The 21,292-nt window shown below is 41.5% G+C and overlaps 1 protein-coding gene across 1 annotated transcript; it reads left to right on the top strand.

Moving 5' to 3' along the window:
- The first annotated feature begins 1,104 nt into the window (after window positions 1–1,104).
- Window positions 1,105–21,241, top strand: LOC110500381 (SH3 domain and tetratricopeptide repeat-containing protein 1). The gene is made up of 20 exons (XM_021577717.2): window positions 1,105–1,617; window positions 4,026–4,091; window positions 5,638–5,768; window positions 6,337–6,442; window positions 6,889–7,032; window positions 8,117–8,315; window positions 11,445–11,521; window positions 11,764–11,962; window positions 12,261–12,391; window positions 12,515–12,556; window positions 12,730–14,109; window positions 14,223–14,331; window positions 14,445–14,505; window positions 15,775–15,967; window positions 18,113–18,293; window positions 18,389–18,539; window positions 18,636–18,758; window positions 19,302–19,452; window positions 20,283–20,479; window positions 20,595–21,241. Exons 1-20 carry the CDS (start codon window positions 1,458–1,460, stop codon window positions 20,871–20,873), a joined length of 4,080 nt encoding a protein of 1,359 aa, XP_021433392.2. The 5' UTR covers window positions 1,105–1,457; the 3' UTR covers window positions 20,874–21,241.
- The last annotated feature ends 51 nt before the right edge of the window (window positions 21,242–21,292 follow it).

Raw genomic sequence — 21,292 nt, 5'->3', positions numbered from 1 at the left:
TCGGATACATCATAGAACTCAATTATGATGGAACCCTGATGTCATAATTGATATCTACCATGTGTTCTATTTTTTTAAGGTAGGTTAATATTTCCTGGTAAACAGCAGAACTAAACACGCGACTTTTTCAGAAAGAAAACATGCATATCACAAAGTATTTCTTTCATAAAAAACTTTTTTTTTAGACATTTTTTAAGTATCATGTTGCATTGATTACATATTTTGTTATTGTGTTATGGGCTATTATTGTGTGTTTTTATGTTTGCTTTGTGTCCGCATTTCATAGGTTACACAATTCTTAGTAGTGCGAAAAGTGATTGAAACCACATAGAATACTACAGATACTAATGGAAAGTTTGGGTCATTCTTTTCAGTCAGTTGGACTCTATAGCGCTGTAGTGTAAACCTACAGCAGACTGACTATACTAAGTGTTAACTCCAGGCTGATATAGAAGAGGAAAGGGAAACGCTGATGTTTCCTATGATGTGCCAGAGTTTAGTTTTGGCAAAGGACATGCAGGAGACACTGTGGAAATGTTCAAATGATGCAATGGCTAGGCCTATAGGCTATAAAGGAATTGGAATTATAAATTGTATCAATAGGTCTATGCAAGTGTTAAACATTCTTAGATTTGGATAACGCGTAATACATTTGGATTTACACATTTTCTCGTGTGTGTGCATCCGTGCGTACAAGCATTTCGCTACGCTGCATCCGCAATAACATCTGCTAAATATGTGTGTGACCGATACAATTTGATATTATTTGATTCTGACTAGTTTTACTGCAATATCAGTTTCAGAATGTGAAATAGCTGAGATACCAAGGAATCATAAATGACACTATACAGTCAGAGAGCTGGATTTTTTAAATATAAAACACCAGGAACTCAAAATTCTGGAAAAATGCATTTGAGGATTGAGAAAATAAGTTACATCTTTCCCACAGGCCAATATTTAAAACTAGGAATTCCAGTTTCTGTTGACAGAACAGTCAGCGCTGTGGATTTTGGAAAATAAAGAAACGTTATTTGTTTAGTCAGGAATTATTAACCTGTTCAGTGCACTTTCTCCGCGCCTGTGACACAGTGAACTGGAGTGTCTCATGAGCCAAACGTCACAGGAAAGGACATGACAATTCTGATGATGTTGGGAAATCTATAAGCAAAACAGCGATTTTCGCTAAATATATAACTTTAGAATACCGTAAGTAACAAGTTGACAACACCATCTTGCTATTATTCTATGACAATACATCTTTAAGTGTGGGGTTTACTCAAAAGTTTCATGTTATATTCGACGGGATAGTAAAAGTTTATGAGCCCTTATGCGTTCTGCGTGGATAGTGCGCGTGAGGCGCAAGGAGGGCGCGGTGGCGCGTGATCCACTGTCGATTGCGGAGTTTTCGGTAGAGCCGCTAAGGTTACATGGAGAAGTGGGAAACTATTTGATCGAAGATGTCAAATGCGGAACAGGAGGTAGAACCGGTCCCGGTGGCGGTGGGTAACGGAGTTGACACGAGTCGCCGTTACCGGAGAAAGCTCTCAGCAGATGACCACAAGCATCATCACCATGATCCGGTAAAAATTGAGACTATCACCCGAAGTAGAAAAATAGGTGAGTAAGTGATACAAGTAAAAAAGTACAGAACCCTCTGCAGTAGTAGTCTACGTTGATATTGTTATTAATTAGGACTATTTTGGGATATATTACAGGCCAAAGCCTATATAATCATTAGATGTATTTATTTTCTCAAATACAAACCTTTAGGTAATGATAATCTTTAGGAATAGTTTGACCAACGTGAAATTAGTTTTATATCGGATATTAAGTGGTTATTCGGTTTTCTCTTCTAAACAGCTATTGAACCAAGCATGCCATAAATATGAAGATGGCATATTCTGAATCAGGGGTGGATGGAGAATAATCCATACTTAAAAAATAAATAAAATATTTCTGATTTCAATCTTCAATAGCTCTTACATAAAGCGTGCCATGACTATGATAATGATATATTCTGAATCAGCAGAGGATGGACAAAAAATCTACAGCTGTTTTTTTTGTGGGGAACTTTGGAGAGAGAAAAATATTCAGACTTTCAATCTTCAATGGCTCTTACCAAAGCCTGCCATGACTAAGACAATTATATATTCAGAATCAACCACTTTGTTCGTTTCTTGAAATATGTACAGTACCAGCCAAAGTTTGGACACACCTACTCATTCTAAGGTTTTTCTTTATTTTTACTATTTTCTACATTGTAGAAATAATAGTGAAGACATCAAAACTATGAAATAACACATATGGAATCATGTAGTAACCAAAAAAGTGTTAAACAAATCAAAATATATCTTGTATTTTAGATTCTTCAAAGTAGCCAACAGCTTTGTTGGCGGCATTTCCGTCACTCTGTGGTCCAACTCATCCCAATCCATCTCAGTTGGGTTGAGGTTAGGTGATTGTGGAGGCCAGGTCATCTGATGCTGCACTCCATCACTCTCTTTCTTGGTCAAATAGCCCTTATATAGCCTGGAGGTGTGTTTTGGTTCATTGTCCTGTTGAAAAACAAATGATAGTCCCACTAAGAGCAAACCAGATGGGATGGCATATTGCTTCAGAATGCTGTGGTAGCCATGCTGGTTAAGTGTGCCCTGAATTCTAAATACATCACAGACAGTGTCACCAGCAAAGCACTGTCACATTTCTTTCTTCATTTCTTCACTATTATTCTACAATGTGGAAAATAGTACAAATAAAGAAAACCCCTTGAAGGAGTAGGTGTGTATAAACTTTTGATTGGTACTGTATATTTTTCTTCTTTCAATCTTCAATACATCTTACACAAAGTGTGCCATGACTATGAAAATGATATATTCTGAATCAGGGGCGGATGGAGCAAAAGAAAATGACGTGTGGATTTTCTTCCATCCTCCCCCGATTCAGAATATATCATTTTCATAGTCATGGCACGCTTTTTTGATAGATCTATTGAAGATTGAAAGCAACAACAAAAAAATATATCCACTTTTTCACAAATGAAAAAAGTTGTGAATTTCTGTCCATCCTCCCCTGATTCAGAATATATCATTTTCATAGTCATTGCATGTTTTGTCCAATAACTATTGATGAGAGAAAAAACAAATATCCACCTAATATCTAATGTAAAACTAATTTGACCGTGCTAATATTTTGATGATTGATTGTCTACCACTATGAATAGTCATAATAGCTCCAATTGATTGAATTATTTGACAACTTGATGATTTAAAGGTCTATGGTGGTCTGTTTTGTTCTCCTTCCCCTCCCTTTCTATTCTTCCTGTTTAGATGGGGACACTATGAAATCAGAGCTTGGCAGATGCCTCCTGTTCTCTCGCTCGCTCTCTCTCTCTCTCTTTCTCTCTCTGTCTCTCTTTCCTGCACTTGTCATAATAAACAACATGAAAGACATGTCACCCTCTGACTCACCAAAATGAACAATGAAGTACTACAAAGTTAGAGAAAGTTTGATTTGTTACCATTTTTTTTTAACAATCTTGCATTGTACGTTGGTAACCAGTTTCTAATAGCAATAAGGCACCTCGGGAGTTTGTGGCATATGGCCACTATACCACAGCTAAGGGCTGTATCCAGGCCCTCTGCGTTGTCTTGCATAAGAATATCCCTTAGCCGTGGTATTTTGGCCATATACCACATCCCCTCGTGCCTTATTGCTATTATAAACTGGTTACCAACGTAATTAGAGCAGTAAAAATAAATGTTTTGTCATACCCGTGATATAAGGTCTAATATAACACATTTGTCAGCCAATCAGCATTCGTGGCTCGAACCACCCAGTTAAACATTTTTTAAAATATTTATCACAATAGTATAAATTCTGTCTTCAATTGTTGGTAATACTTTGTTACCACTTAACTTAAAGCATCCCAGTACAAAGAGTTATGACTTGTTCTAAGCATGTATGACCCATTAAAATGTCTTATGACAAGGATTATAATATGTTGTGTCTCTCTATTCATAACCAAGGCACCTCCAGAGAAGCTGGCAGTGTAAGGGGAACCATGTCAACGTCTGAAGACAGCTTCCCAACAGGTAACATTTAACTGATCTAGGATCAGGTCCCACCTGTCCATGTAATTAATTACGATCTGAAAAGCAAAACGGATCTCAGATCTGCACTTCTACTCTGAGATGCTTTGTGGATGGACCCAGAAATTTGACACCAGTTAAAGGGGTCAATTCTATCTTCTCATGCATGTATATCAGACACTTCATTCTCAATGTGGAACTTTCATGAAATTGAATGGAATTTTACGAAAGTTCCAACCACAGTATTCTAATGAGGAGTGGAGAGAGTTTGGGGTTTGGCTTCAGCAGTTGGAGTAGTTATGGTTCATGGGTTCTCTCTCTCTCTCTCTCTCTCTCTCTCTCTCTCTCTTTCTCTCTCTCTCTCTCTCTCTACGATGAGCTCTGTTATTTAACTGTGGGTTTTGACTGACATTCTGCTACAAACCATCATGATATTTCATAGTTCATGCAGACTGATTTTTCCAATATCAGGATATCAATAGCAGGGGTTGAGAACCACAAACAGTGTTTTGGGTTCAGTTGGTTGCCTTCTGCCTTCTGCTCTAGTAGTTTGATCCACACTACCACTGTAGACTTATCGTTAAAAACCCTCACATTAATTTAGGGCAGGCGAGGTGACATTGAATTTTGTTTTTCTGGTCCCAGATCTGTTGAACTGTTTTGCCAACTCTTATGGTCATTGTTACATTTAGCATCACAGTGACCATAGGAGTTGTCAAGACAAAACAAACAGATCTGGGACCAGGCTAGGAATTCACTTCTCCTTATGGTAAATCATGTGGTTGACAGTGAACTTTAACTATCTTACACCTTGGACCTGAGAGAGCCCGAGACAGACTCTTTGAAGTCATTGATTAATCTCTGTAGGTCAGTCACACTGTCAGTCAGTCAAAATGTCACCAGACTAGTGATATGGTAGGCTCCAAAATAGCCCTCAGTTAATAAATTAATAGGAAGTAAAGCAAAATTGAGGATAAAGTATTAAGTACTATACCGGTCAGCATATTGACATCATTTCTGAGAGTTTCTAGTTGCTTTTTGTCTCTAACTATGGCAAATCTTAACCTAAACTTCTGACCTACCTTTGGATGTTATATAATAGGCTATAATTGTGGAATGAGGAAGTTAATTACCTTAGCATGGTGTTTTAAAATACAATGTTCTTGTTTTAGTATTGAGTCACCTGAGTATCTCTGTCACCACTTCTTTCCTACAAAACATTAACTAGAGAAGAATTGCTCAAACTCAGCTTGTCATAGACTATAATGGAGATTTAGAGACAGATATTGATTGGAGTGTATTATAAAGAATTGTATTTTAAAGTACTCAATGTCCATCGCAAAGGAGCAGATTGACACACACACGGTCACACACACTATGGGTCTTGGTCAACATAGTGCACTATACTGTATAAAGAATAGGGTGCCATTTTAGATGTATCATATTGTTGTAGCGTCGCCCATGCTGCTGGCCATGGTTGAGGGGCCGGACAGGCTTCCTGCCTACATGTTGTTGTATCATATTGTGTTCCTGTCACGTTGTGTTCTAGCTCTACCCATGTTGCTGGCCATGGTGGAGGGGCCCGACAGGCACCCTGCAGACGAGGGGTCTCAGGAAGTGCTGCGGGGGAAACTCTGCCTCCTGGAGGCCGACAGCGCGGAGGTCAACGCTCTCTTTACGGTATGACCCTCTTCGTTCAACCTTTATGTATCCAGGTAAGTCTTGTTGAGGCAATATGTTTTTTTCAAGAGTATGTACAGCTAAACCGCATTCGCTATGATACTGTTCTCAGTCACACCCCACTTGGTCAACATGCTTTGTCACAGCTTTTGTGGAATTATCGCAAGTGTGTAAAGATGGATTGAATGGAAGGAAAGCCTTATGTATGTATGGTGGTGCCATTTTTGCAGATTTGTTATAACCTGCTTTGCTGCTACATAGACTTCCAGTCATTGTGCTAACACTAGTTAGCATTGGCTTGCAAAACTACCTCTAACGTCCTTCATACTGGACACAGAGACATAAAAATAGTATCCACGAGTTAATCTGATTCTGGGAAAGGTAGATATATTGCCCAAATCCCAAAGTATCCCTTTAGATGGTTTTGTTATCAGTTTGTGATTGTTGACATTGAATACCAATACGTATCTTACTCACAGATCACATTGCTTCATATTGACCAAACAGGTTTAAATGAGTCAACATCTCATGTACAACCTCTCCTCTGTTCTCCTCTCCTGTTCTTAAGGAACTCTCTGCCAGGCTGGTCACCATCAACAGTGAAGAAAACGTGATATTCGTCACATTCAAAACATTCGAAGAGATATGGAAGTTCACCACATATTACACAATGGGTATGTCTTATAAACACACAGATAAGGGAAACTACAGAACAACAAACTCTGTTTGTATGGGATAAGAGGAAACTTGGCCACAGTGCTTCTACATCTGCATTCCTTGCTGTGTGGGGTTTTAGGCTGGGTTTCCATATAGCACTTTGTGACCTCTGCTGATGATAAAGGGCTTTATAAATGCATTTGAATTTTATTAATTAGATGTTCAAATCAAATGTGTTATATTTTCTTAGAACATGAAAGTACTAGCTACATAATTTCTTAACAAATACTAGGTAAATACCAAATGGAATAGGACTTTAAATGACAGTTTCCTCACTAACTTGACCTGTTGAACTCTGTTGTCCAGGCTTCCTAGGCCAGTGTATGGAGAACCTGCTGCTGGATCAGGACTTCTGGCTGACCTTTGACCTATTGCTCTCTAACCTCTGACCTCTGTTCCCCAGGCTTTCTGGGTCAGTGCATGGAGAACTTGCTCCTAGACCAGGATTTCTGGTTGAGCTCTATGGACCAGAAGAACGTGGGCATAGAGATCTCTATCCAAGAGGATACTCTCAACCTAATGTACAAAGGCATTCTCATGCAAGAGGGTAACTCTCTAACTCTCAACTCATTCCTAAAATGTTGCTGTTAATTTTAACACGAAGATATCTGACTGACAGCTTTTTTCTACGTTTGCAATGTGCATTGTTGTTGACCAACTCAGTGGCCTTATGGTTAGAGTGTCCGACCTAAGATTGGAAGGTTGGGACTTCGATCCCTAGTCCAATCAGGGCAAATCCTCAAAAAAATAATCTTATAGTGTTATAAGATGGTACAGTTATCCCAACTAGCATATAACGTTCTGAAAACCATATGTTTCTGACAGCGTGGTTGTCCTGTGGTTATTTTGCATACAACCTTCCCACAAGGTTCTGGGAATGGTGCAGGATACCCAGCTGAGGACCATATGTTTCTTAGGTGGGAATTTCAGTACTTATGCATAACGTTTTCTACAGGTTTCCTCAAAGTCATGTTCTCAGAACGTTCAGAGGAAGTTAAGAAACAATATTCTTCTGTTGGAATTTCAATACTTCAGCATCATGTTTTCTGCAGGTTTTCCTCATGTCTCTATTTAAAGTCATGTTCTCAGAATGTTCAGAGAATGTTAAGAAACAACGTTCTTTTGTTGGAATGTCAGTACTTCAGCATAACGTTTTTTGCAGTTTTCCTCATGGTTCTATTTAAACTCATGTTCTCAGAACATTAAGAAAACTTTCCATAAAAAAACACAAGAAAATATTAGTAACGTTCAAAGGACGTTCTAAGAATGTTATTTGAAAAGAGATATATTTCATTCCCCACATCAACAAAACTCGGGGGTGATATTGTTTGTGTGTGCTTATGTGCGCTACGTATTGCACGTTCGTTGATTCTTTGTTGTTTTGAAGTTTCACTGTAATAAATATGTGGAACTCTACTCACGGTCCGATTATTTATATAACGATCGTGACAACCGGTCAGGAAACATATGACTTTGTTCCCAGAACCAATGGGACACCAAAAACGTACATTCCCACAACTTCCATGGAACAAAATTTGCTAGCTGGGATTTTACCAGAAATTAGGTACAATGTTATACATTCCTAGAAGCTCTTCAAATAAAATATTACCAAATCTCTTCCCCTCTCTTAGGTTCCTTCTTCGCCAGCTGCAGTTCCACCCAGATGTTTGATAGCTCCACCTCTGGTAGTGACCTCTACCTGGAGCAGGGGGACATAGCCCTGTTCGAGCCCCCGTTCTTGGGGTCGGGGTGGACTGTACTGTCCCTGGGGGATGGAGCCCGGGGGACCAAGCCCAAACCAGCCCTGGAGCCCGTCATACCCTTCCACCAGTCAGTAAAATATATCATTTCACCACTGTTAATATTCTGTAATAGAAATATATATACAGTACCAGTCAAAAGTTTAGACTCATTCAAAGATTTTTCAATATTTTTATTATTTTATATGTTGTAGAATTAATAGTGAAGACATCAAACTGAAATAACACATGGAATCATGTAGTAACCAAAAAAGCGTTAAATAAATCAAGATATATTTTAGATTCTTCAAAGTAGCCACCCTCTCTCTGCCTTGATGACTGTGTAAAATATAAAATATATTTTCAATTGTTTAACACTTGATTCCATAGGTGTTATTTCATCATTGTTTTGATGTCTTCACTATTATTCTACAATGTAGAACATAGTAAAAACAAAGAAAAACCCTTGAATGAGTAGGTGTGTTCAAACATTTGACTGGTACTATATTAATGAATAGTTTATTTCCCAAATGTTATATCCACCAATTTTTCACATTGTGTTTTTTCATCAGAAATTATTTCTTATGGGTATCTTCAGATGTGTGTAAAATATGACTATTCTCAGATGTGTCTTAAAATGTGTTTCTTTGCAAAACACTACAGTTGAAGTTGGAAGTTTACGTACACTTAGGTTGGAGTCATTAAAACTTGCTTTTCAACCACTCCACAAATTTCTTGTTAAAAAAATATAGTTTTGGCAAGTCGGTTAGGACATCTACTTTGTGCATGACACAATTAATTTTTCCAACAATTGTTTAAGAACAGATTATTTCACTTATAATTCACAGTATCACAATTCCAGTGGTCAGAAGTTTACAAACACTAAGTTGACTGTGCCTTTAAACAGCTTGGAAAATTCCAGAAAATAATGTTATAGCTTTATATGCTTCTGATAGGCTAATTGACATAATTTGAGTCAATTGGAGGTGTGCCTGTATTTCAAGGCCTACCTTCAAACTCAGAAAATCAAAAGAAATCAGCAAAGACCTCAGAAAAAAATGGTAGACCTTCACAAGTCTGGTTCGTCCTTGGGAGCAATTACCAAACTCCTGAAGGTACCACGTTCATCTGTACAAACAATAGTACGCAAGTATAAACACCATGGGACCACGCAGCCATCATAACGCTCAGGAAGAAAACACGTTCTGTTTCCAAGAGATTAACGTACTTTGGTGCGAAAAGTGCAAATCAATCCCAGAACAACAGCAAAGGACCTTGTAAAGATGCTGGAGGAAACATGTACAAAAGTATCTATATCCACAGTAAAACGAGTCCTATATCGACATAACCTGAAAGGCCACTCAGCAAGGAAGAAGCCACTGCTCCAAAACCGCCATAAAAAAGCCAGACTACGGTTTGTAACTGCACATGGGGACAAAGATTGTACTTTTGGAGAAATGTCCTCTGGTCTGATGAAACAAAAATAGAACTGTTTGGCCATAATGACCATTGTTATGTTTGGAGGAAAAAGGGGGAGGCTTGCTAGCTGAAGAACACCATCCCAACCGTGAAGCACGGGGATGGCAGCATCATGTTGTGGGGGTGCTTTGCTGCAGGAGGGACTGGTGCACTTCACAAAATAGATGGCATCATGAGGGTGGAAAATTATGTGGATATATTGAAGCAACATCTTAAGACATCAGTCAGGAAGTTAAATCTTGGTCACAAATGGGTCTTCCAAATGGACAATGACCCCAAGCATACTTCCAAAGTTGTGGCAAAATGGCTTAAGAACAACAAAGTCAAGGTATTAGAGTGGCCATCACAAAGCCCTGACCTCAATCCCATAGAACATTTCTGGGCAGAACTGAAAAGCGTGTTCGAGCAAGGAGGCCTACAAACCTGACTCAGTTACTCCAGCTCTGTCAGGAGGATTGGGCCAAAATTCACCCAACTTATTGTGGGAAGCTTGTGGAAGGCTACCCGAAACATTTGACCCAAGTTAAACAATTTAAAGGCAATGCTACCAAATACTAATTGAGTGTATGCAAACTTCTGTTGGGAATGTGATGATAGAAATAAAAGCTGAAATAAATCATTCTCTCTACTATTATTCAGACATTTCAGATTCTTAAAATAAAGTGGTGATCCTAACTGATCTAAGACAGGGAATTTGTGCTAGGATTAAATGTCAGGAATTGTGAAAACTGAGTTTAAATGTATTTGTCTAAGGTGAATGTAAACTTCTGACTTCAACTGTATATATCCATTGTATAGCTGGAATAGAATGCTCGTATCCTTTACATTTGACTGTGATATGTGGTTGTCTCACCTAGATATCTTAAGATGAATGCACTAACATTAAGTCACTCTGGTCACTCGAGTGGCGCAGCAGACTAAGGCACTGCATCTCAGTGCTAAAGATGTCACTACAGACCCTCGTTCAATTCCAGGCTGCATCACAACCGGCCGTTATTAGGAGTCCCATAGGGTGGCACACAATTGGACCAGCGTTGTCCGGGTTAGGGTCATTGTAAATAAGAATTTGTTCTTAACTGAATTGTCTACTAAAAATAAGAAATAAGAACACTTGCTAAAGTGTTAAATGTAAACGTTTTAAATACAGATCTCATATTACTTAATTTAATTCAGTGGGGACTGCTGAGGGGAGGATGTCTCATACTAATGGCTGAAACGTAGCCAATGGAATGGCATCAAATACATGGAAACCACGTGTTTGATGTATTTGATACCATTCCACCTATGCCGCTCCGGCGATTACCATGAGCCCATCCTCCCCAATTCAGTTGCCACCAACCTCCTGTAATTTAATTCTTAAAAAAATATATTTAAAAAAAATATTGATGTGACATTTGTATTGTACAGTTCTTTATTAAAAAAATGGGAATTGTTACATTTGACTGTGTTAAACCTAGCAGCACTGCTTATTTCTCTAGGAGGGAGATGTGCTATGTACTATTTTTTAAATATATTTTTTTATGTCTTTCTGAAATGAAACCATCGTGATAGATTTTAAACAAATACATGTCTGTCATTGAACAACCCAATGCCATGATTAGATTAGATAGATAGATTAGCTAGAAAAAACACCAATATCGTTCATACATGTATTAAACAATAACAGCTCATTTACCAACATTTCTGAAAATTGATATATAGCATTTTGGAAATAAACTTGACATTGTTTCCCTCCTTAAAGATGGTTCTTGAAATCCTGTGCGGAGAACATCTTAGTTGGTAGTGGCAAGCCAGCATGTGACTTCCTCTGCCAGTTTGGTAAGCAGTTCAGATTCCATCACTGTACAGATTTCTACACAGTAAATCAATGTAATCTAGTTCTGTAGTATTCTTCATTGACTTCCCAGTCTCCCACCTGTAGGATAATTTCCTAGACGTACCTTAGTTCTAAGGTCCCCTCCGTCCGGTCTCTTTCCCATAGGGGGGGGGGGGGGTTCTAAACTAACCCTAAAATTCTAATTCCATCCTTCCCGCTCTGTATCCTCCTCTCCCCATGCTAGCCACAGGCTCCTGCATTGCCACTGTGGAGTATGACGCAGGAGGACCAGATGAGCTGAGCCTGGAGCAGGGTGATCACATCCTCATTGTGGGCCTGTTGGTGTCTTGCTTCGATTGGTTCACTGGCAGGCTGGAGAGGACAGGAGAGGTGGGACTGGTGATGACAACACTGGTCAAGCCAGCTGATGATACCCTTTGTGAGTAAGTGTATCTCCCTGAGTTCTATCAATCGATCATTCAATCAATCAGCCGATGTCCTTTGTAAGTGTATCCTTCTGATGAGTTATATTTTGATGAACTGCGTCATGATGGTTCCCTGCAACTATGCAGCTCTATGATATCAGCCATTCTAGTGTATGCAGTAAATATACATAGACTTTGGACAATGCTTTCAGAGCCATGGTGAATTAGATGTTCAAACACACATAGAAGGTCCTCGCGTTCCTTTTAAAAAGTGTTTTTATTCTACCTTTTTTTTGCTTCATCCATCCCCTTTTAGGTTGGCGGACATATTCCTAGACCAAGAAGAAAGGTTATTTTTTAACCTTAAAGAAGAGCAGATCAAAGAAGAAACTATTGCCTTGCTGAAGAAAATCTCCCAGAATGATGTTGGATCCGTCTACAAACTTGGTGAGACAGAAATTGAGAAATGTTCGTTCATTTTGTTCGTGATGAACAGCTCTCTACGACTGCCATACTGTGAAAAGACGGTCAGTTTTGATATTGATTCATGAATTATCCCTTTTATTCCAGATCTGATTGATCAACCAGATTCTCCAAAGGAACCATCTCAAAGTAGGTGTATTTATTGTTTGCTTTGTACAATTAGCACAGTCTGGACGGTTGAGTTTGAGTATTATATTGTTTTTCTTCTCAACATAAAACAATATTCAAATAATGAACTTATTCTGGCTCCACCCACATGTCCACCATATCATAAATAGTCATCTTCATCTAATGTCTTACAGATGGTTCCCAAGGAAACATGGATGCTCACCAACAAGCAGAACTGAAGAGGAAGATAGAAGAGATTCTACAAGAAAGGAAGGAGAAAGTGCCTTGTGCGACTGTGATGACAAACGGAACTCTGGAGGACCACAGTGTGTCCTCTAAGACTACATTACCCAGTGGGCCTCACTTCACTGTCCACCCAGTAGAGGAAGGCACCATCACCAACCAAGAGAAACTCCTTCCTCTTCTATCCTTTCTGGGCGGCTCTGACTACAAGCCAGATTTTGGCACCCTCTACGTACAAACCCCAGAACTGCTCCTTGCCACTTTCAACGGCCACTCGGATGACATTGACGAATTGGTGGCATACTTAGGCATAGCCAGGGAAACGGCCAGGAAGAAGCGTCTCCATTGGTCGCAGAGCCGCCTCTGTTTGCTTTTGGGGAAACTCTGCGCGGGAAGTTCAAAATTCTCCCAAGCTCGAGTCTACTTCGAGGAGGCCCTCAGCATCCCTCGAGATGGATTCACGGACATGCTAATGCTAGCTAACATCTACGTAAACCTAGCTGTGATCTATCTCATGCAAAAAAACACAGAGAAGTACTTTGCTTTGTCCGAGCGGATTGCTGCATTGCTTATGGGTATCCCTGACTGCGTCTCTACTGTAGAAAAAGACTCTGAAGTTCTCAAGTTCATCCTGAAGAAAGCGGTTCTCGCTCATAACAAGATGGCTGAAGCACGTGCTTGTTTCCTTCTAGCAAAGCTCCACTGGAGGCGAGGCGAGGGGGCGGACGCTGTCCCGTTCTTGGAGAGACTTCTGGTTCTCTCGGCAGAGCCAGCAGGTGTCCGGAGCGTCAGGCCCAGCCACGGCTACCTGAGCCTGGGGAGACTGTACAGCCAGCTCTCCCTCCCCCATCTCTGTGTCAGCTCAGCCAGGAGAGCCACAATGCATCCGTCCGCTAGGCTAGCCGATTGTCTGAATGGAATGGGGCTAGTGCTGGAGAACACAGCCAGACTCTATGGGATCCGGAAGCAGGAAGACACCATTCCAGCTCAAGTGGCTCTGTATCTGAGCCGGTCGCTCTCTTTCACTGGGGAATTAGCTGGAGTCGGTGGCAATGGTGACCACACTCTAAGCCAGGCACTAACACTCTGTCTATCCCAACTGTTTCAGAAACACGGGAAACTAGGACGCGCGGTGCGCTCCATGCACACTCTCATAGACGATCATTGCAGGCCGTCATCATCATCTTGCGCCACTAGCAGCCCTGAACGCATCAGCGCCCTCGTGTGGCTAGCCTGGCTGCACATCTGTGACAGCCAACCGGAGGTATCACTAGATGTTCTAGACTCAGTGCTGGCCTCCATGCCAGAACACTGCACTACTCCACAGGAAGGTCTGATCTCGTTGCTGTTTTTCTTATGTTTATATCTGCTGTATGTTTGTACCCTGGCTGTTTGTCAAATTTCCCAATTTAAAAAATTAAGATTGATGAATTGAATCATTAAGGATTGGTCCACAACATGAGGGGTGTGGCCCTTCGATGCACGGGAAACCTGCGGAGGGCGGCAGAAAGCTACCAGGCGGCCATTTATGTGTGTGAGGAGTTTGAGGACAGGTAATGATCATTCTTGTGTGTTTTAAATGTGTACATTGTATCAAATAAATCAGCCTTCACTGCTATTGATACTATATAATGTTTCCTTATTGTGAAATAAACCCTTCTCTCAGGGCCAACTGGGCGGTCGCGCAGGCTAACCTGGGGTTGCTGAGTCTGAAGGCTGGGGCTAAGGTAGGGTTGTCATTTTATGGTTTTGCAACTTCTTGTCTTTTACATTCGACATGGTTTGTTTTACCATCGAGGAACACTTTGGAAATAAATGTTTTAATTGATGTTTTCTAGTGATATCCTCTAGGATCAAATCCACATCTTGCTAGATGTACACAGAACAAAAATATAAACACAACATGTAAAGTGTTGGTTCCATGTTTCATGAGCTGAAATAAAAGATCCCAGAATTTTTCCTTTTCCAAGATAATCCATCCACCTGACAGGTGTGGCATATTAAGAAGCTTATTAAACAGCATGATCATTACACAGGTGCACCTTGTGCTGGGGACATAAAAAGGGTACATCCATTTGCATGGATGTTTTGAGGGAGCGTACAATTTGCATGCTGACAGCAAGAATATCCACCAGAGCTTTTGCCAGAGAATTGAATGTTAATTTTTCTTCCATAAGCCAATGTCAACGTTGTTTTAGAGAATTTGGCAGTACCTCCAACCAGCCTCACAACCACAGACCACATTTATGGAGTTGTGTGGGTGAGCGCTTTTCTGATGTAAACTTTGTGAACAGAGTGCCCCGTGGTGGTGGGGTTATGGTATGGGCAGGCAGGCAGGCAGGCAGGCATAAGCTACAGACAATTAAACACAACTGCATTTTAGCGATGGCAATTTGAATAGACAGAGATATCATGACGAGATCCTGGGGCCCATTGTCGTCCCATTCATCCACTGCCATCACCTCATGTTTTAGCATGATAATGCACGGCCCCATGTCACAAGGATCTGTACACAATTCCTGGATGCTGAAAATGTCCCAGTTCTTCCATGGCCTGCATACTCACCAGACATGTCACCCATTGAGCATGTTTGGGATGCTCTGGATTGAGGTTTACGACAGTGTTCCATTTCTCACCAATACCCAGCAACTTTGCAGAGCCATTGAAGAGGAGTGGGACAACATTCCATAGGCCACAATCAACAGCCTGATCAACTCTAGGCGAAGGAGATGTGTTGTGCTGAAGGAGGCAAATGGTGGTCACACCAGATACTGACTGGTATTCTGATCCATGCCCCTACCTTTTTTTTAAAGGTATCTGTGATCAACAGATGCATATCTGTATTCCCAGTCGTGATATATTAGGGCCGAATAAATAGATTTCAATTGACTGAATTCCTTCAGGAGGGTAACTCGGGAAAATCTTTGAAATTGTGGCATGTTGCGTTCATATTTTTGTTCAGTATATATATTATTTCACCCAAAATAAAATTCAAGGGTCTGGCGGAGAGGCATCTCACGGAAGCCGTGGAGCTGTTCTCAGAGCTGGGTGGAGAGGAGCATGAGGTGAACTTTATAACAGTGCTGCTGGAGCTGGGACAACACTGTGTGAACCAGAGATTCCTGGAAAGAGGGAAGATCTACTTTGAGTGGGCTCTGCTGATGGCCATTAAGTCAAACCATTTAGACAGTAAGTGTTTTTACTGCTTACCTCCTTTTCTCAGTGTAAGTGTGTTACGCATAGAAATGGTCAACTTACACACACACACACACACACACACACACACACGTGAAATGAATTCCACATACAAGATTCCTGATTCATCATTTCTTCCCCAAATATGTTTTGAGTCCGTATCCATTAACCACTCGAGCTTAGCAGGCTAACAGTCCTGTGGCCTGCAGGAGAGGTTTGAATCACTTTTGGTCACGTATACACTGAGTGTACAAAACATTATGAACACCTGCTCTTCCCATGACATAGACTGACCAGGTGAATCCAAGTGAAAGCTATGATCCCTTATTGATGTCACTTGTTAAACCCACTTCAATCCGTGTAGCTGAAGGGGAGGAGACAAGTTAAAGGCGGCAATTGAGGCAAGTGTGCCATTCAGAGGGTGAATGGGCAAGACAACATATTTAAGTGCCTTTGAACGGGGTGTGGTAGTGTGTGCCAGGCGCTCCAGTTTGTGTCAATAACTGCAACGCTACTGGGTTTTTCAAGGACAACAGTTCCCCTTGTGTATCAAGAATGGTCCACCGCCCAAGTGACATCCAGCCAACTTGACACAACTGTGGGAATCATTGGAGTCGGCAGGCGAAAGAAACGCACACCTGTTTAGGTGAGGTGCTGGGTAGCAGAGTAAAGGAGAGCCGCACACTCTAGGACAAGGGGGGAGGGGCAAAGTACAGCAGCGTGCCAAACACCGTACACCTGGCGACGTGTCAGGGTGCATGTGCCCGGCCCGCCACAGGTGTCGCTAGAGTGCGAAGCGACAAGGATATCCCGGCCGGCCAAACCCTCCCCTAACCCGAACGATGCTGGGTCAATTGAACACCGCCTCATGGGTTTCCCATTCACGGCCAGCTGTGACACAGCCTGGGATTGAACCCAGGTCTGTAGTGACACCGCAAGCACTGTGATTCAGTGCCTTAGACCGCTGTGCCACTCGAGAATCCCCTGCAAATTGATTTTAACAAACAATTGGTCCCCCCGAATTGAATAATCTAATAACCAACATTTCGAAAGACAAGCTGCCTTCGTCAGGGTACAATGACAAACACTGCAGATCAAAGTCTACGTTGAGACCGAAGGGAGCAAGGGTATTTAAATCAAATGGAAAAACAATTTTAAATGTAACTTTCCCAGCAGAGATCCACACAGCCTCTCTCGTTTTAACAATACATTTTTGAGGTCACCCCCCTCTCCTAGGGAGGGTGACATGTTCGATGCCGATGTAATGTCGGGACGAAATCGAGTGGTTCGCATCCAACTAGTGGGCCCCAACTGGGTAAGTAATGTTTTTGCACCTAATGGCGCTACGATGCTCAGAGATTCGTACTTTTAATTTGCGCTTTGTTTTACCCACATAATGTTTTACCACAAGGACAAGTTATAAGATAAATAACTGTTTCCCTGTTTGGAGGTGTTTGAAGGATCTCTGCCATTGCATTGAGAGCAGCCATTACACTTGTAAACTCAGCAACAACAAAAAAGTCCTCTCACTGTCAACTGCGTTTATTTTCAGCAAACTTAACATGTGTAAATACTTGTATGAACATAACAAGATTCAACAACTGAGACATAAACTGAACAAGTTCCACAGACATGTGACTAACAGAAATGCAATAATGTGTCCCTGAACATAGGGGGTTCAAAATCAAAAGTAACAGTCAGTATCTGGTGTGGCCACCAGCTGCATTAAGTATTGCAGTGCATCTCCTACTCATGGACTGCACCAGATTTGCCAGTTATTGCTGTGAGATGTTACCCCACTCTTCCACCAAGTCACATGCAAGTCATTCTTGTGTAATTTCGGCAAATTATAGAAAGTGGCAATTTTAGGTTGTTGAATAAGCCAAAAAGTCGTGTTCTTTTTTTTGTGATTTGACCAGAACTTAATTATCCAAGCATTGGAGTCAACATGGGCCAGCATCCCTGTGGAACACTTTCCACATCTTGTAGAATCCATGCACAGACAAACTGAGGCTGTTCTGAGGGCAAAAGGGGGTGCAACTCAATAGTAGGAAGGTATTCCTAATGTTTTGTACACTCCGTGTATATACTGTTGCTATGTTGTCCTGACTCTATCCATCCATGTTATGTGTGCCTCAGGTCAGTTAAGTGCGACGCGGCGTCTGTGCCACCTGTACGGAGCTGTATGTTCTGACGAAGCTCAGTGCATAATCTACAACGAACATCAGCTTGCCATACTAGCGACCCGGGGAGACAGAGGACAAGAGGGGGAGGTGCTGGAGACCATCAGCCAGCTATACCTCAGTCTGGGGACCGAGAGGTGTGTGTGGAGTGGGCAGGGGTGTGTGTCTGTCTGTCTCTAGTTGGCAGCAAATTATAACATTTCTGTCCCTTCCTGTCTATCTCCGTGTCCAGGGCTAGGTGGTCGGCTCTGGACTACACCAAGCGTAGCCTGGGTATCTTCATCGACCTGGGCTGGAAGGAAAAGGAGGCATATGCCTGGCTGCAGGCTGGGAAGATATACCAAATGCTGGGCCAAACCGAACTGGTGGACCTCTATGTACAGGTCAGAACCTATTCTACTGTATTTTATTCTATTATACAGAGCAGACAGCATTGACTCAGAGTTACATTGACTTATTGATTCTTGTATTTCTCGCAGGTGGCCCAAGATGTGGGCCTGAGTACAGGAGACACACACTTTATCCTACAGCTGCTGGAGGCAGCAGGGGATGTCTTCTTCAACCTCAACCAGGAGAGAGAGAAGGCTGTCTGCTTCTATAGGGTACACACACATACTGCTTATATGGGATAGGACAGAGGGTGTGTGTGCGTACATGCATGCATGCATCCATGCATGTGTATGTCTACATGTGTGTGTGACCTAATGTCTTTGTGTGTGTACATGTACAGTACAAGTCAAAAGTTTGGACACACCTACTCATTCCAGGGTTTTTCTTTATTTTTACTATTTTCTACATTGCAGGATAATAGTGAAGACATCAAAACTATGAAATAACACATGGAATCATGTAGTAACCAAGAAAGTGTTAAACAAATCAAAATAGATTTTATATTTGAGATTCTTCAAAGTAGCCACCCTTTGCATTAATGACAGCTTTGCACACTCTTGGCATTCTCTCAACCAGCTTCATGAGGAATGCTTTTCCAACATACACATCTCAACATAGTTCTGATGTCTTCACTATTATTCTACAATGTAGAAAATAGTACAAATAAAGAAAAACCCTTGAATGAGTAGGTGTCCAAACTTTTGACTGGTACTGTAGGTGATCTCACCTGTGTGTGTATCCATGTGTGCCTCCAGGACCGTGCCCTGCCCATCGCTGTGAGGACCAGCAGTACAGAGGCCAGACTAAGGCTGTCTAACAAGCTGGTGGAGCTGCTACTGCAACTGAAGCTGTATGGAGAGGCCGTGGAGTACGCCCAGGCCGCCCTGGACATCAGTGTTACATTGGGTAGGACACAACAGAGCCAGTGTATTCTAGCTATGGCCACCAGATGTCAGACTTAACTTAGCCCAGACCTATGTTGAATCCCAAATCACCCCTTTCTCCTTCCCCTAGCCCCTCTGCCCTCCATTTGCGAGTTGACGCACGCCTCCGCCATATGCACAAGTGTCCCAAAGTTGAGGGTGTGAAAATTATGGAGGATGTAGGGCCTAATTAGTCCAGAAATAGCCCCATGCCTTATGGGATTCCATTATTTTTGAGTTTATCGCAATTTCGCACAAAAGAATGGAGAGGCGTGTCTAATTATATAGCATTTGTATTTTTGTATGTCTGATTTCGAGACTTGACGCATACAAGATGAAATACCTCCCAAATGAAATGTTTAACTGTTACTGAGGTTTATATCTTGTAAAATGACAGGGGGATTTGTTCATTTGATTTCATGCTTGTTTTATTATTTAAAAGTGGAACATGAATTGCAGCATTCGAGTAATGAGTGTGTCCCAAAGTTGTTGGGTTTATTGTTCCCCCTTGCCCCTTTCTGGAAGTCACCCTCAGTTTTGTCAACAACACGTGACAACGGATGACCCTCTGAGCGAGTTGGTAGGGTCGAGGGAGTAGTGTGAGATTCGCAGCTAGTCCTTACTTGTATTTCCCTAGAGATAATTTTACAATTAGCAGATCCTCTTATCCACAGCAACCTACATGAATGCATTCAATTAAGTTTGGTAGAATCAAACGGAAAAATAGCCATTATCAGCAGGGAAGAAAAAACAAGTGCAAATGCCATAGCCTGGTTATAGCTCATTTATTAAAGAATGTCTATTTTGAAATAGGAAATCGTCTAAATGAGCGCGTGGCCTTCCACCGGCTGGCCACCCTGTACCACTGTCTGGGTCAGTTTGAACTGGCTGAACACTACTACCTGAAGACCCTCTCCCTCTGCCCCACGCCCCTGGAGTTTGATGAGGAAACCCTGTACTACGTCCGAGTCTATCAGACGCTAGGGGACATCATCTTCTATGACCTGAAGGTAAAATAATCTGAAAACAATGGAAGTTATACATGGACATTTTTTTGCCCCATCCTGACCCCATCCAATCTCACCGCTAAACCCTGACCCATAACCTTTCACCTTTGACCTTTAGGACCCCTACGATGCCGCGGGGTACTACCACCTGGCGCTGGCAGCAGCCATGGACCTCGGCAACAAGAAGTCCCAGCTCCAGCTTTGCACACGATTGGCTACGATCTACCACAACTTTCTGGTTGACCGGGAGCTCTCACTCTTCTTCTACCAGAAAGCGCGAGCGTTCGCCTCAGACCTCAATGTACGCCGCATCAACCTCTCGCCCGACCAGAACTTCAGTAGTATGTCACAGTACAAGTCGAATAGGTTTAGCACTCAGGAACCAACAATTAAGTAACCACCAAACCACCATCTTAGTTTGGCAGAAGAATGGAGAGTTTAAGGTATCAGAGGAAATTGTGCCAAGTGGATGTCGTATGTTGGGTTTGAAGAAGTGTACATATGTAATTTGAGATTTTTAAACTGTTGAGATGTGTTGATGTGATTTTGCCAATTAGGGTTCTGTGCCGTACTGAACAATTTCACTTATAGAATCATATAGCAATATCTAGAATTGTCTTCAGTTGAAGACCTGAAATTAGATGAAGTCATGGTAAAAGGAATGAATCATGAAAGACATACAGTACCAGTCAAATGTTTGGACACCCTTACTCATTCAAGGGTTTTTCTTTATTTTTACTATATTATACATTGTGGAATAATAGTGAAGACATCAGAACTATGAAATAACACATATGGAATCATGTAGTAACCAAA

This window comes from Oncorhynchus mykiss, chromosome 21 (genome assembly GCF_013265735.2).
Source record: "Oncorhynchus mykiss isolate Arlee chromosome 21, USDA_OmykA_1.1, whole genome shotgun sequence".
In the NCBI taxonomy this organism is placed as follows: domain Eukaryota; kingdom Metazoa; phylum Chordata; class Actinopteri; order Salmoniformes; family Salmonidae; genus Oncorhynchus; species Oncorhynchus mykiss.
This window is presented reverse-complemented; position numbering and strand designations above follow the sequence as displayed.

Coding starts and splice junctions, on each gene's coding strand:
- LOC110500381 (XM_021577717.2), top strand. CDS start 1,458: ATGTCAAATGCGGAACAGGAGGTAGAACCGGTCCCGGTGGCGGTGGGT. Junction 14,506..15,774: donor GTCTGAAGGCTGGGGCTAAG/GTAGGGTTGTCA, acceptor ATAAAATTCAAG/GGTCTGGCGGAGAGGCATCT. Junction 20,480..20,594: donor TCATCTTCTATGACCTGAAG/GTAAAATAATCT, acceptor TTTGACCTTTAG/GACCCCTACGATGCCGCGGG.